At 59.0% G+C, this 12757-nt stretch overlaps 2 protein-coding genes across 2 annotated transcripts; one reads left to right on the forward strand and one right to left on the reverse strand.

The window, feature by feature from the left end:
• Positions 1-4277: 4277 nt before the first annotated feature.
• Positions 4278-5798, forward strand: C16H3orf22 (chromosome 16 C3orf22 homolog). The gene is made up of 3 exons (XM_026415078.2): positions 4278-4366; positions 4657-4782; positions 5600-5798. Exons 1-3 carry the CDS (start codon positions 4278-4280, stop codon positions 5796-5798), a joined length of 414 nt encoding a protein of 137 aa, XP_026270863.2.
• A 1021-nt stretch (positions 5799-6819) lies between these two features.
• Chst13 (carbohydrate sulfotransferase 13) lies at positions 6820-12356 on the reverse strand. The gene is made up of 3 exons (XM_026415108.2): positions 12256-12356; positions 9370-9452; positions 6820-8315 (listed from the first exon to the last, which is right to left on the reverse strand). Exons 1-3 carry the CDS (start codon positions 12341-12343, stop codon positions 7473-7475), a joined length of 1014 nt encoding a protein of 337 aa, XP_026270893.1. The 5' UTR covers positions 12344-12356; the 3' UTR covers positions 6820-7472.
• Between the last annotated feature and the right edge of the window lie 401 nt (positions 12357-12757).

The following is a 12757-nucleotide window of genomic DNA, read 5'->3' on the forward strand; positions in this document are numbered from 1 at the left end:
TGCTGGATGACAGGCGGGCACCCCCCATGCCCTTTCTATATACATTGTGTTTTGGTAAAGTTTTGACATGGAATGTGCTGTTTGCATTTTGCTGATTTACCTCCATACGTATAGATGGCATAGACATCATGAGTAAGGGAACCACGTACTGTCACCTGTCACACAGATATTTGCATTTCTGAATGGGTCTTCAGGGGAAAACGGCGAGTTTGATCTCAACTGGGCACAGCCTGGTTTAGCACAGTGTGATGTTGGGGTCTGGAATGCCCGGTGCCCAGGTGTTGAAGGACTCATGTCCAGCCTGTGGCACTGTGGGGAGGAGAGGAGACCTTTAGGACGTGAAGCCTATTGGGAGGAACATGGATCATGGAGGGCTGGCCCTTGAAGCAAATATTGGACCCTGGCCCCTCCCTGTCTCCCTTCTGCTTTCTGGATGCCATGAGGAAAGTGACCTTGTACCACCCCACGCTCCCCACCATGATGAATGATGCTACCACAGACTCAAAGCCACAGGGCCAAGTGGCCATAATGGCCACCTCTGTCATTGTGAACCAAAATAAAAGAATATTCCCTCCTTTTAAGTTGTTGATCTCTCTGGTATTTCTCACAGACGTGAAAAATTAACCAGAAAGTTCCTGCCCAGGAGTGGTACACAGGAAGCGGTCCTTTCGGTGACTCTAGCAGATGAAGTGGTTCAAAAGCCTTTGCCATGGGTTTATGAAAGAAGTTTGGAAGAGTTTGGAGGAGCAGGCGAGGGAGAGTCTAGAATTCCACAGGCAGAGCTTCCCGGGTGATCATGGTGTGGGCTCAAAACCAAACTGGCACTGACGGGCGTGCGGACAGTAAAGACTGTGCTCACGAGGCCTCGGACAGGAGGGAGAGTTCTCCTGGGGATCAGGACGGGTCCTTGGCACCAGGACGGTAAGAAAGATGCTTTGAGGGTCTATCAGAAATCAGCAAGAAGCCATCCATGGCAGGCTCAGAGGTGTCGACTTTTCAAAGAAGACTCTCCTCGGAGAAGAAATGGCAGGTGCACTGCTCGTACCATGCAGCTTAGTGTGCGCAACGTCCGAGTCCTGGCTAGTAGCAGAAGAGGTGGACGCAGCTGTGAGAGGAGAGCAGGGCTGCCAAGGGGGCTCAGGAGGGCAGAGATGCCAGGGATGAGGGCTGCCTGCTAAGCGCTGCCTGCCCAGAGGCCTGTGTGCCGCACCCAGGAGGGTCACTGTGAGGAGACCCTTAAGCCCTTTGGAGATCACACGTGCCCTGGGCAGGGAGCTGAAGATCTAGTGTTGGCTCTGCTTTTGTTTTCTGAGCTCTGGAGGTCCTACCAGAAAACCTACATGTACCCATGTCCCTCTACAGTGTCAGGTCCTACGTGTTGGTCTTCGACCCCTCTTAGTGTGATTCCGGGCTGCCTTGGGAGAGAGCAGGTCGCTTTTCCGTCTACCATGTTAATCCAGTCTTTCTGGTACCATTTAATAAAGAGGCGGTATTTTATCCTCTGTACGTCTGGGGAGACTTTCTTGAGAATCATTTGGCTGTAGGCGTGTGGGTGCATTTCTGGCCCGTTCCGTTGGTCTGCGTGTCTGTTTCTATGTCCGTACCCTGCTGTCTTAACTACTGTGGATCTGTGGTAAGTTTTGAAACGAGGTACGGTGATGTCCTCTGACTTCTTCCTTTTGTTCAAGATGGCTTTGGTGACTCCAGGTCTTTTGCATCTCCATATGAATTTTTAGGATCTTTTTCTGCTTCCGTGAAGAATATCACTGGCCTCGTGATAAGGATTGCACGGAAACTGTAGCTCGATGGGGCGGGGGGGGGGGGAGGGTGGCCACTTTTAAAACACTCACATTCCTATCCTCCAATGATGAATCTGCTGTTGATGCTTCATTCTGATACTTTGCTGAATTCGTTTATGAGTTCTAGAAATCTGGTGGGGGTTTTGGAGGGTTCTAAAGGCAAGATCGTGGTGTGTTGGCAAACAGAGATGATTTAAGCTCTTCTTTTCCTGTTTGGATCCCTGTAATTTCCTTTTCGTGCCTAATCGCTCTGGCTAGCGTTTCAAGGACTGTGTGTTAAACAGGAGTGGTGAAGGTGGGCATCCGTGCCTGGCTCCTGCCTTTGGAAGAGATGCTTTCAGTTTTCTCCATTCCCAGTTGGCTTGGGTTTTTTCATACGCCGTCGTTACATTATGAGGGATGTTCCTTCTATTCCTAGGTTTTCTGACATGAATGGGTGCTGCACTCTGTTAAATGCCTTTTCTGCATCGATTGAGGTAATCATGTGATGATTGCCTTTAAGTCTTTTGATGTGGCGAGTCACATGGATTGATTTCTGCATGTTGAGCCAACCTTACATTCCTGGGATGAACCCCACTTGATCATCGTGCGCTCTCTCTTTCATGTATTTTCGTATGCAGTTGGCCAATATTTTTTTTTAAGAATGTTTACATCTGTGTTCATGAAAGATATTGGTCGAAAGTTTCCTTTCCCTGACGGGTCTTTGTCTGCTTTTGGCTTTAGGGTGATACGAATTTCAGAATTCTCTGAAAATCCTCCATGATTTTTTAATATTTTTATTATTGGTTGATGGACCTTCGTTTTATTTACTTATTTACACGTGGTGCTGAGAATCGAACCCAGTGCCTCATGCATGCTCGGCAAGCGCTCTACCGCTGAGCCCCGGCCCCAGCCCTAAAATCCTACCTTTTGATAGTGCAAACGAAAACTCAAAATGGATAGGCACTTATCCCAGAGAAATGAAGGTTTGTGTTTATTTCTGTGTGTGTATGTGTGAACATTTACATCTCTTTATTGTTTTTTTTCTTTTGTACCGGGGGGAATGGAGCCCAGGGGAACTCTACCACGGAGCCTCACCCCCAGTCCTTTTTTAAATTTTTATTTTGAGACAGGGTCCTGGCTAAGTTGCTGAGGCTGGCCTCAGACGTGCGATCCTCCTGCCTCAGCCTCCCGGGTAGCTAGGATTACAGTCCTGAGCCACCACACCCCAACCCGCTTTATTCTCCACAGCCCCAAAGTGCGAAGGACCAAAAATGTCCTTCAGTGAGGGAATGATTAAGCAAACGGTGGTGTGTGTCCATACCACGGAATCTACCCAACCACTAAAAATGAAAGAAGTGGAGTTTGGAAAATGGTGGAAGAAGAAGTTTCCAGAATCTATTCACGGAAACAAGTGGGCTGCCCGAGGGAGTGTCTGAGCCCCCCCTGTGACCCCAGCCAGTACGTGTGTCACCAAAGATGTCCCTTCCTGCTGTGCCTTTCAAGCCACTGTCTAGGATCTGGCAGGATCCCCCGGCCCAGAGGGGAAATGGGCAAACCTAAAGTGAAGCTGAAGATCTGCACAGCCCTGGAACATCCCCATCTACTTAGCTTGAAAAGTCTCCTGGAGAGCCCGGCTGGGGGCATGTGACCCGTGTGACCACATCCGATGCCCCCCATAGCCCTTGAGGTGGTACTAACGGTGTCCCCTGGCAGATGACGGTCACTGGGGAGCAGAGGGGCAGGAGACAGGAATTCAGGCCGCAGAGCCCAAGGTCCAGGCCAGACCCTGGCCTGGTGGTACCTGGGGGCGGGCTGGAGCTTGGGTCAGGACAAGGTCCGCCAGGACAGGTCAGCCACAGTGACACCTCCACCCGCTCGCTGCTGTCCACGGTCACTCCCTTGGGCCAGCAAGCCCCAGGATCCAGCTGCTGCCCTGATTGTGACCTCAGAGGCTTCTAGAGGCCCTGCCTGGCCAGAGCCATGGAGTGCAGGCTCCCTCCGTGGGGTGACCGTGAGGACCATGGTCAACGTCCGGCCAGGGGCCCATCCTTGGGGAAACCAAAGCGACCCTCCCGTGGTCCTTCCTGGACTTTCTGACCCACGCCCCGCCGTGGTCGCGCTCAGATTTGGGGACGGGGCTGCCTGGTGAGCTCCGGCAGCCCATGTGGCCGGGAAGGACAGCCCCAAGTCAGTCTGGGGGGCAGCGAGTGGCCGTTGGGAGAGATGATCCAGGATGGATGCTCCTGAGGCCAGAGGGCTGCCCCAGACTCCTGTCCCCGGGAAGCCGAAGGAGTCCAGGTGCTAGGCCCGTCCCCCACCCCAACGTCAGCAAGGAGAATGGCCACCACGGAGTGGCTTTGAGGGACCTCTGGGTCCTGGCCACCCAAACTTTCTGAGGCCACCTGGAGCCCTCCTGTGCCATCCCTGCCCTCCCCTAGAGGTCACCCCTTGCCTTCCAGCCATGGCTAAGAGGCTCCCGTCCTGACACCCTGCACCATGGAACCGAGAACCCACAAGAAGTGTCCCCAACATAAGAAACCCAAGAGCAAGGCCCAGGACAGATTCACCAACAGCTTTCCATACAGGTACCCGAAGCCCAGACCCCCAGGTCCCCTGTGCCCCCAGTCCCACCACCAGGGCATTCCAGGGCCTCCCAGGGACAGAGTCCCCCGCGCCCAGGCCCCAGGAGCCCTGCTGTGCGGACAGCCTGGAGCTGCCTTGTCGCCTACTGTCCCCCGCATTGTCCCAGCCCAGGCTGAGGGGCCTCCGGAGAGGTGCCCAGGTCAAGCATGCGGAAGGGTGCCCCCAGGTAGAAAGTTCCAGAAGAGCGAGCGCGCCTTCGGGGGCCAGCTCCACACGAGTTCGCGTGTTGCAGGTTCTCGTGGCTGACAGAGCCCGCCACCGAGTCCCTGAGAGTCTGGGACAGCAGGAACACCCCCCCGAGGGACTTGCTACCCCTGCAGAAGAAGCTGGTGGCCACCAGGTCCATCCCCGTCCCAGGGTGAGTCCGGCCCGGGCAGCCCTCCAGTGACCACAGGCCCCTGCCCAGGGCGCAGTACGGGAAAGAGCCACCCCGGACACACACCAAAAGCAACAGGGGTCACTTGCAGGGGACAGTGTGGCATGAACCCGAGGATCTGGGACAAAGGTCTGCACCCCAGCCTCTTGGTGCCCCCAGCCCCACCCGGTGCCCCGGCCTCTCCCACTCAGCGTGCACCTCGGCCTCTGCCCCCAAGTCCCACTGTCCCCTTCTCGTGTGGCTGCAGGACCATCAGGTCCCCAAGTCCTGCCACAGACCCTGAATGGAACCCCCCTTGGGTGAAATGGGATCCGTCTAGTGCCTGGTGGCTACATGTGGGAGAGGGTCCCCACCTTGTCTCCCCATTTCTGGCCTCCTGTCTGGGCCTCCCCCTGGGAGCCGTGAAGGCCGGCCTTCAGAGAAGGGCAGGGAGCAAATACCAGGGGGGGTGTCACGGAGCTTGGGGAAGGAGGGGCAGAGGGTGCCCTAGAAGGGGTCTGGCAAAGAGAGGTGTCCCTGCCCGTCACCTCGTGCATGGGTAGCTCTTGAGGACACCCGGCCGTGCACCGGGCAGGGGGCACAGGAGGCCACAGGGACCTGCCAGGTCTGGGCTTGGGTGTTGGTGGCCAGAGGAGGTGAGCCTGCGTGCGCTCTGGCCTTCCTGGGCAGCCAGCAGGTCGCCAGGCTCGGTGGCAGGGACAAGATAGGTTGGAACCACCCTGAGGTGACCACGTCTGCTGTCCCTGGACCCCGCTAGCTGCGTTCCCGGGGTGAGGTGTGGCTGTGGCTGGCTCCCTAGGCTCGGGGCTCCGCAGCACACGGCATCACCCAGCATCTACCCTCCGCCCCCACCGCCACCCCAGTGCCACCTTTGGGAACTCAAGTTACTGAGCCTCCGCTTCCCCAAGCAAGCCAGACACCCGCCATTCCCTCTGCACAGCGACACTAAAGACCCCTGGCTCAGGGAAGCAAATCAGCCATCGAGGGGCTTCTCCTAATGCCCCCAGGTCTGTAGTGACCTTCCTCAAAGCCACCTTCTCCTCGGCACGCTCTGGGCAGCAGCCGCAGAGACTTGTCTCGAGGGGAACGTCCTGATGGCCTCGGGAGTCCAGGGCCTCTCTGCCTCCCCGGGAACCACACCTACCACACGTGTACCTAGTAATAAACTTTGTACATTGAAATCCCACTTCTGCGTGGACTGGTCACTGTCTCGGAGTCTCTCTTTTCTCGTGCGTAGAAGTGGGGGTCATTATGTCTCATCGTGCAGGACGGGTGTGAGGCTCAGGAAGAAAGCACATGTCTCTGGAGGCTGAGGCAGGAGGACCCAAAGTTGGAGGCCAGCCTCCGCAACTGAGTGAGGCCCTGAGCAACTTGGTGAAACCCTGTATATAAAAAGGGCTGGGGATGGGGCTCGGTGGTGAAGCACCCCTGGGTTCCAGCCCCAGGACCAGAAAAGAAAAAAAGAGAAATAAAGCAAATGTCACTAAGGACTTGATCCAAATCCACGTGGAAGTCAAGATGATAGGACACGCTAGTCACTCCAGTTCTGTCACAGATAGTGAAAGACCTCAAATCAACCAAACACTACTAGTAGGACACTACTGATGTCTACACCTACCTCCGACACACTGTGTAGACTTTAAAAGTGAAGAACCAACTCTGTATATTGATTTGGAATGATCTACAAGACAGATTCAGAGGCCCAGAGGCTCAGTGGCCCACGCCTGTCATCCCAGGGACTCGGGAGGCTGAGGCAGGAGGATGGTGAGTCCAAAGTCAGCCTCATCCAAAGCGAGGCCCTAAGCAACTCAGTGAGACCCTGTCTCTCAATAAAAGGCAAAACAGGGCTGGGGAGGCGGCTCCGAGGACAGCCAAAGAAGACACCAGGAAGAATCTTCCAGAATCGCCTGGTTCCCTGCAGCAAAGGCACCAGAGAGGCAGAAAAACTCCATCCCATCAAAAAGTAACAAAACACTTTTATTTCTAAAACAGAACTCCTCCACCCCCACCCCACCCATGTCCTATGTCATCTGCCACCAAGGTGCGCCCAGGGCTCCTCTGGCACCCAGAAAGACCTGGTATCTGGAAAGACTGAGATCAAAGGGGGACTCCGGAGGCGCCAGCCACAAGGGACACCCATCTGTGACCCGCGCGGAGTGGAAGGCAGGTCACGCTGGATCCACGAGTGGCCCTCACGTGAGGCTGGCCATTGGAGATCTTCTCCCCTTGGCCAGGTCTGTCCTTGCCCGGGTGGGTGAGGTGGGCAAGGGCACAAGGTTGGGGCCACAAGAGTCACACGGTAGCATTCTGCTCTATGGCCCCATGAGCAGGATGGGGGCAGATTTGACCCCCAAATTGGCCACTTGCAGCCTAAAAAAAATCAAAAATGGATTATAAACTCTTGGCCACCCGAGCGGCTTGGGAAGGTACCTGTCCCCTGGAGCAGGTAGAAGAAACAGGCAGAGGCAGGGTGACAGGTCCACAGCCACCTGAGCCAGGTGGTATCCCAATCTGGCCACGGGGGACCTGCGCCCACCTGGCTGGCTCGGTGTGTTCGCCATGGTTCTCAAAGGAGAGGTCTTTCTCGGGCCCACGGAGACCCCCACGCAGCCGCCACGTCCCAGGCTCTGTGGGGACAGCACTGCCCTTCCTGCGGCCACCCCGGGGGGGCCCTAGCGCAGCCGCAGGTAGGAGGGGGCCGAGTAGTTGAAGAGCAGGAAGTCCATCTTGTACAGATCGAAGAGGCGCCGCTGGTAGAAGGGGCTGATGTCCTGGAAGAGGCGCGCGGCCAGATCGCGCGCGGGCACCGCCCGGGGTCGCGGAGGCGCGGGGAAGCGCAGGTCCGGGGCGCCCACCAGGCCCAGCACGAAAGCCGCGTCCTCGGCCAGCGTCTCGAACTTGCCCACGATGTCATAGCGCAGGCGACACGGGTGGCAGAGCGCGTGGGCACGCTCCCAATGCTCGTTGAAGGGCTCGTCGCGCCGCGTGCGCGGGTCCAGCAGGTAGGCCAGGAACTCGGCAAAGCGCACGTCGTGGCCGCGGGTCAGCGCCTCGGGCTGGGCGCCGGGACGCAGGCGCCGCACGATGCGCGCGCCATAGCGTCGCTGGAAGGTGGCGCTGTAGGGTCGCGCGAGCTTGTTGCGGTAGGCGGACGCCAGGCGCTCGAAGGGCTCGCGCACGAACAGCACGGCCAGGTAGGCGCGCAGGCGCCGGTTGACCTCGGAGGGGCTGAAGTCGGCCAGCGAGCGCAGGCGGCCCGGCGCGTGCGCCTCGTGCGCGGGGATGGCGCGCGGATCGCCGCGGGCGCGGCCGCTCAGCACCAGCAGCACGCGCTTCCAGTTGGTGCAGGCCACCTTGGGCACGTAGCAGTAGAGCAGCCCGTGCGCGTCGTCCACCAGCACGTGCCGCAGGTCCTCCGGCTGCAGCAGCCGCTGCCGGCGCGTGTGGCGGCTGCAGGCGCGGCGCAGCAGATCGCGACGCTGCCGGTGCACCTCCGCCAGGGCCGAGAGCGGACCCTGCGGGCGACAGGGACACGCGTCAGAGCTGCTGGCCCCAGTGAGCTCCCGGGCCCCGGGGCTACCCGATGGGGCGCGCCCGGGGACTCGGGCACCTGGACTAGACCCCGGGCCTGGCACCGATCGCGGCCGACGATCCCAACCGCAGAATCGGACCTGGACTTGGAGCGGGGCCAACGGGAACCTAACCCGGCTGAGGCTCCGGGAAGGACGGGACCAATCGCGTGCGCTGGAGACGCCCGCAAGTATCGGGAGGGGCGCTCAGAATGGATATGCACCGGACGAGAGCAGATTAATGTCCAATGGCCTCTCTGTGCCAGGTGCGATGGCGCAGGTCTGTCATCCCAGCTGCTCGGGAGGCTGAGGCGGGAGGATCACGAGTTCAAGGCCAGCCTCTGCAACTTAGAGAGGCCCTTAGCTACTGAGCAAGACCCTGTCTCTAAATTTAAAAATCTTTCAAAGGGTCTGGGGACATGGCTCAGTGGTTGAGTGTCCCTGCGTTCAATCCCCGGTACCAAAACATTTTTAAAATAAAAATTTAAATTTAAAAAGGGCTGAGGATGGGGCTCAGTGGTTAAGCACCCCTGGGTTCAATCCCTGGTGCAAAAATAAATAAATAAATAAAAATAAAATAAAAGATATTTTCAACTTCCAATGGGCTTTTCCGGCTGTAACTCCAGCCTAAATCAACAAGCAGCGCACAGGGTCTGGTGGGGGTGCGTGCGCCCATGCGCGCTGGGAGCTGAGTGTGGGCACCCAACCTACGAGCATGCGCAGTGGGTCGCATGGGCCTCTGCTGGAGGCCAAGAAGAGGGTGGGGCTCCTAAAATTCTGGGGCGGGAGGGATGAGGGATGGCAGGAAGGGTGGGTGGAGACCCCAGGGGTCTCAGTGTATCCTCAAGACCTGCCCTTGTCACTCACTGGACAAAGCCTGAGCTAAGGAGCAAGACCACCCATGCCCCAGGGTCCAGTCCCTGTTGACAGCAGGTATACACAGGCGCTCTGGGTCCCCACAGCTGGGGGTGCAGCAGTGGGATTGGCTCTGTCCACCTACCTGGTCCAGGTCATAGAGTAACTGCAGAGGACTCTTCTTCTCCCCTCTGAGCCAAATGGAGCCTAGGGCCGTGTTTTCAAATGCTGTGGGGACACAGGGACAAGGTGTCAGTGCGGTATGGGGTGAGCGAGCCGTGGACTCGGGGGTCTGGACACATCTGGGACTTGGGAACATAAATCTCATTGCTATTTTCCTTGGTCTCCCTAACACCATAGAATAATTTGGTACCAGGGATTGAACCCAGGGGCACTTAACCCCTGAGCCACGTCCCCAGCCCCTTTTATTTATTTGGGAGGCCGAGGCAGGAGGATTGTGAGTTGGAGGCCAGCCTCAGCCACTTAGCGAGACCCTGTCTGGAAACACGTTTCAGGCTCCCTCCACACCCCCAGACGATGCCATGTGTCCCCGGAACAAGAGCCCGGCTCCCCTGTGACCAGGGCACTGGGAGGAGGCAGTGGCCTGCCTGAGACCCCTTGGGGGTCATGGATGGTTCTAGAACTTGGATTTCTGTCACCAGACCGGGACTCAGGGACCTCTGGGGGAACCTGTGGTTGCCTTCCCAGAACAACACGCTCATCAGGAGAGGGCAGCCATGTGGGCTGGTCCCTCAGAGTCGGGAGAGGGCCACAGCTGGGCAGTGGGCAGCTCTGGGGAGCAGCCCGTCTATTCCTGGGCCCTGCAATTTGGACCGGAGGCACCGCCCTCGCCCAGGGCCTGCTATTTGCTGGGCAGATCACAGCCTACAGCAGTCCTCAAGGGCCAGCAGGCAGCGGGGACCAGGGGTCAGGCCTCAGAGAAAAGTCCAGAATAGCTGTGGCCACTGATTACAGGGCAGGTCCAGCCCTGCCCACACCCACGCCCGCCCAGCACCCAGACCACAGCGGACAGGCAGGCTGGGGGACAGACAGGACAGAGGATCTAAAGAGGGGTGCCCTGAAGCTCCCCCGGAGACCCTCCAGCAGGGCCACACCAGGGGACCCCACTCCCATTCCCCCGATGGCCTGGGCCAGGGTCCTCAGCTCCAAGTCCCTCCTAGAGGGGACAGGCCTGGGCCTGAGCTCGGGCTGGGTGACCCAGGACAGCCACCAGGCGCCATGCAGAGGAGAGGAGGGTGTTTTTGCTTTGAAAACGGAGAAACAAGAGGCGGGAACGGGGCTGGGGGAGGGAACAGGGATGTCAAAGAGACCAGGAGAGGCCACCATGGGTGGGGGACAGGTTATCTGGAGTCTCCCCGTGCTGTGGACAAAGGTCACACCACCCAGTTTGCAGTTAATCAGTTGTGGCTGGTGGCAGTGTTGCAAGACCCGGCGAGCAGATGGCCACGCCACAGCCCGGCTGACCAGCAGCACCTACACTGCAGGGCTCCCCCCGCGGAGTCTCCAAGACCCTGTTCTGCTCAGGCTCTCAGGATGACCATTGTCCCCAGCACCTGAGGTCCCTGGGCCCCTTCCCTGACCCTCTCCAGGAAGGACCATGTGGAAGGACATCTCCGTGAACACAGGGCCTTCACCACTGAGCCACATCCCCAGCCATCGTGTATGTTTTATTTAGAGGCAGGGTCTCCTTGAGTGGCTGAGGCTGGCCTCCAACTCCCAATCCTCCTGCCTCAGCCTCCCTCGTCTCAGGAATTACAGTGGTGGGCCGCAGCACCCGGCAAGGGTCACCTCTGTCTTCCTTATCCCGCACAAGCCGCTCTCCCAGGTTCTGCTCCGAGAGGAGGGACGTCAGAAGGGTCAGAACCCAAGAAGGTGACCCGGTGACTTGGGAGGCTGGGGCAGGGGAATCACAGGTTGGAAGCCAGCCTCAGCAGGTTGGTGAGATCTGTCTCAAAGTGAAAATTAAAAACAGCCGGGCGGGGTGGTGCGTGCCTGTCATCCCCAGCGACTTGGGAGGCTGAGGCAGGAGGATCGAGAGTCATCCCAGCGGTTTGGGAGGCTGAGGCAGGAGGATCGCGAGTTCAAAGCCAGCCTCAGCCACTTAGCAAGGCCCTGTCTCCTTATATATGGGTGATGGTGCGGGCTGAGTGCACTTTGCTGTGGGCTGTGACAGACACAGCCTCACTCAACAGGACTTGTTGAGTGGCCTTCAGGCCACCAGCCCGGGCCCTCTGTCCCTCCCTGGGTAAGTGCTCCCTGGGCCTCATTCCTCGGGTCACCCTGATCCCAGGGTCCTGCTGTCCCTCCCTCCCTGAGATACAGAGCTGTCTGGGAGGGCACAAGGGTTTCACAGAGCCCCCAGTGGGGATGGGGGAGGCCAGAAGAGACCCCCCGACATTCCCCCCACACACACACACACACACACACAGGGAAATGACAGTCACCAAGATCAGGCCACTGAGTAACCCCCAGCTCCAGACAGACTGCACAGCTGCCACTTAGCCATCGACACTGTGATCCACTCTGACCTCAGTTTCCTCCTCTATGAAATGGGCTGCTGGGAGATTTTCAAGGAGGACCCCTGAGCACTCCCAAGTGGACACGCTGTCCTGTCCCTGACCAGGGAGTGGCTGGGGACTGCACAGTGGCGACTGGCCGCCCAGTTCTCCCAGCCAGACCAGACCTGAGGGGAGGGGTCCAGAGAAGCACCCAGTATTCCCAGGGTGGGGACTCCAGAGGACTCCAGGGGACAGGGCCAAGGATTCAAACGGACAGCTGAGGACTGAAGAGAGTCCAGTGTCCCCTGGCCATGACCTCCAGGGGACCGCATTCCAGGGTGGCCAAATGCCCTCCACCTCCTCCTGCCTCCGGAGCCACGGAGGGGACAGCAGGTGGCCCCGCGATCTCCAGGGGACAGGCCACCACGGGCGACGCGGGGCTGGGGGCTGGGACTGGGAGCGCGGAGGGGCGGCGGGAGCCGGGCTGTCACTCACCCGGGGCCGTCACTCACCGGGGCGCAGGGCGCACAGCAGCAGCAGCACAGCGCCCAGACCCGCAGCCACCAACGCGCGTCGCCGCCAGGAGCAGCGCCTGCCCATGCTGCGCCGCTCAGGGGCGACAGGCCGCTGCACCGCGCGGGGACGTTGGCGCCGGGCTCCAGGACCCGCCCGGCCCGCCCCGGTGGGTGGCGCGTTCCACGGAGCCTGGGGACGGGGGAGGCGGGCGATGGCAGGTGGGGACACAAGTCTTCGGACTCCGCCCCCACGGAGTTGGTCAGCAGCCCGCCCAGGGCAGAGGCTGGGCGGGTGGGAACTCGTCGCCAGAAAGTCCCCGCCCTGGGGTGTCACAAGAAGCCTTCACCAGTAGGGAAGTGGGAGGAGCAGGTCCCTTCCAGCTACTGTCCCTTACATTTGGTTTCCTTACATGCCAGGGCTGGTCCTGAGTCCTACAGGAGCCCCACCCCCAGGATCAGGCACAAGAGTGCCCCTTCTTCCCCCCAGGACCGACCTGTC

This window comes from Urocitellus parryii, chromosome 16 (assembly GCF_045843805.1).
Source record: "Urocitellus parryii isolate mUroPar1 chromosome 16, mUroPar1.hap1, whole genome shotgun sequence".
Lineage (NCBI taxonomy): Eukaryota > Metazoa > Chordata > Mammalia > Rodentia > Sciuridae > Urocitellus > Urocitellus parryii.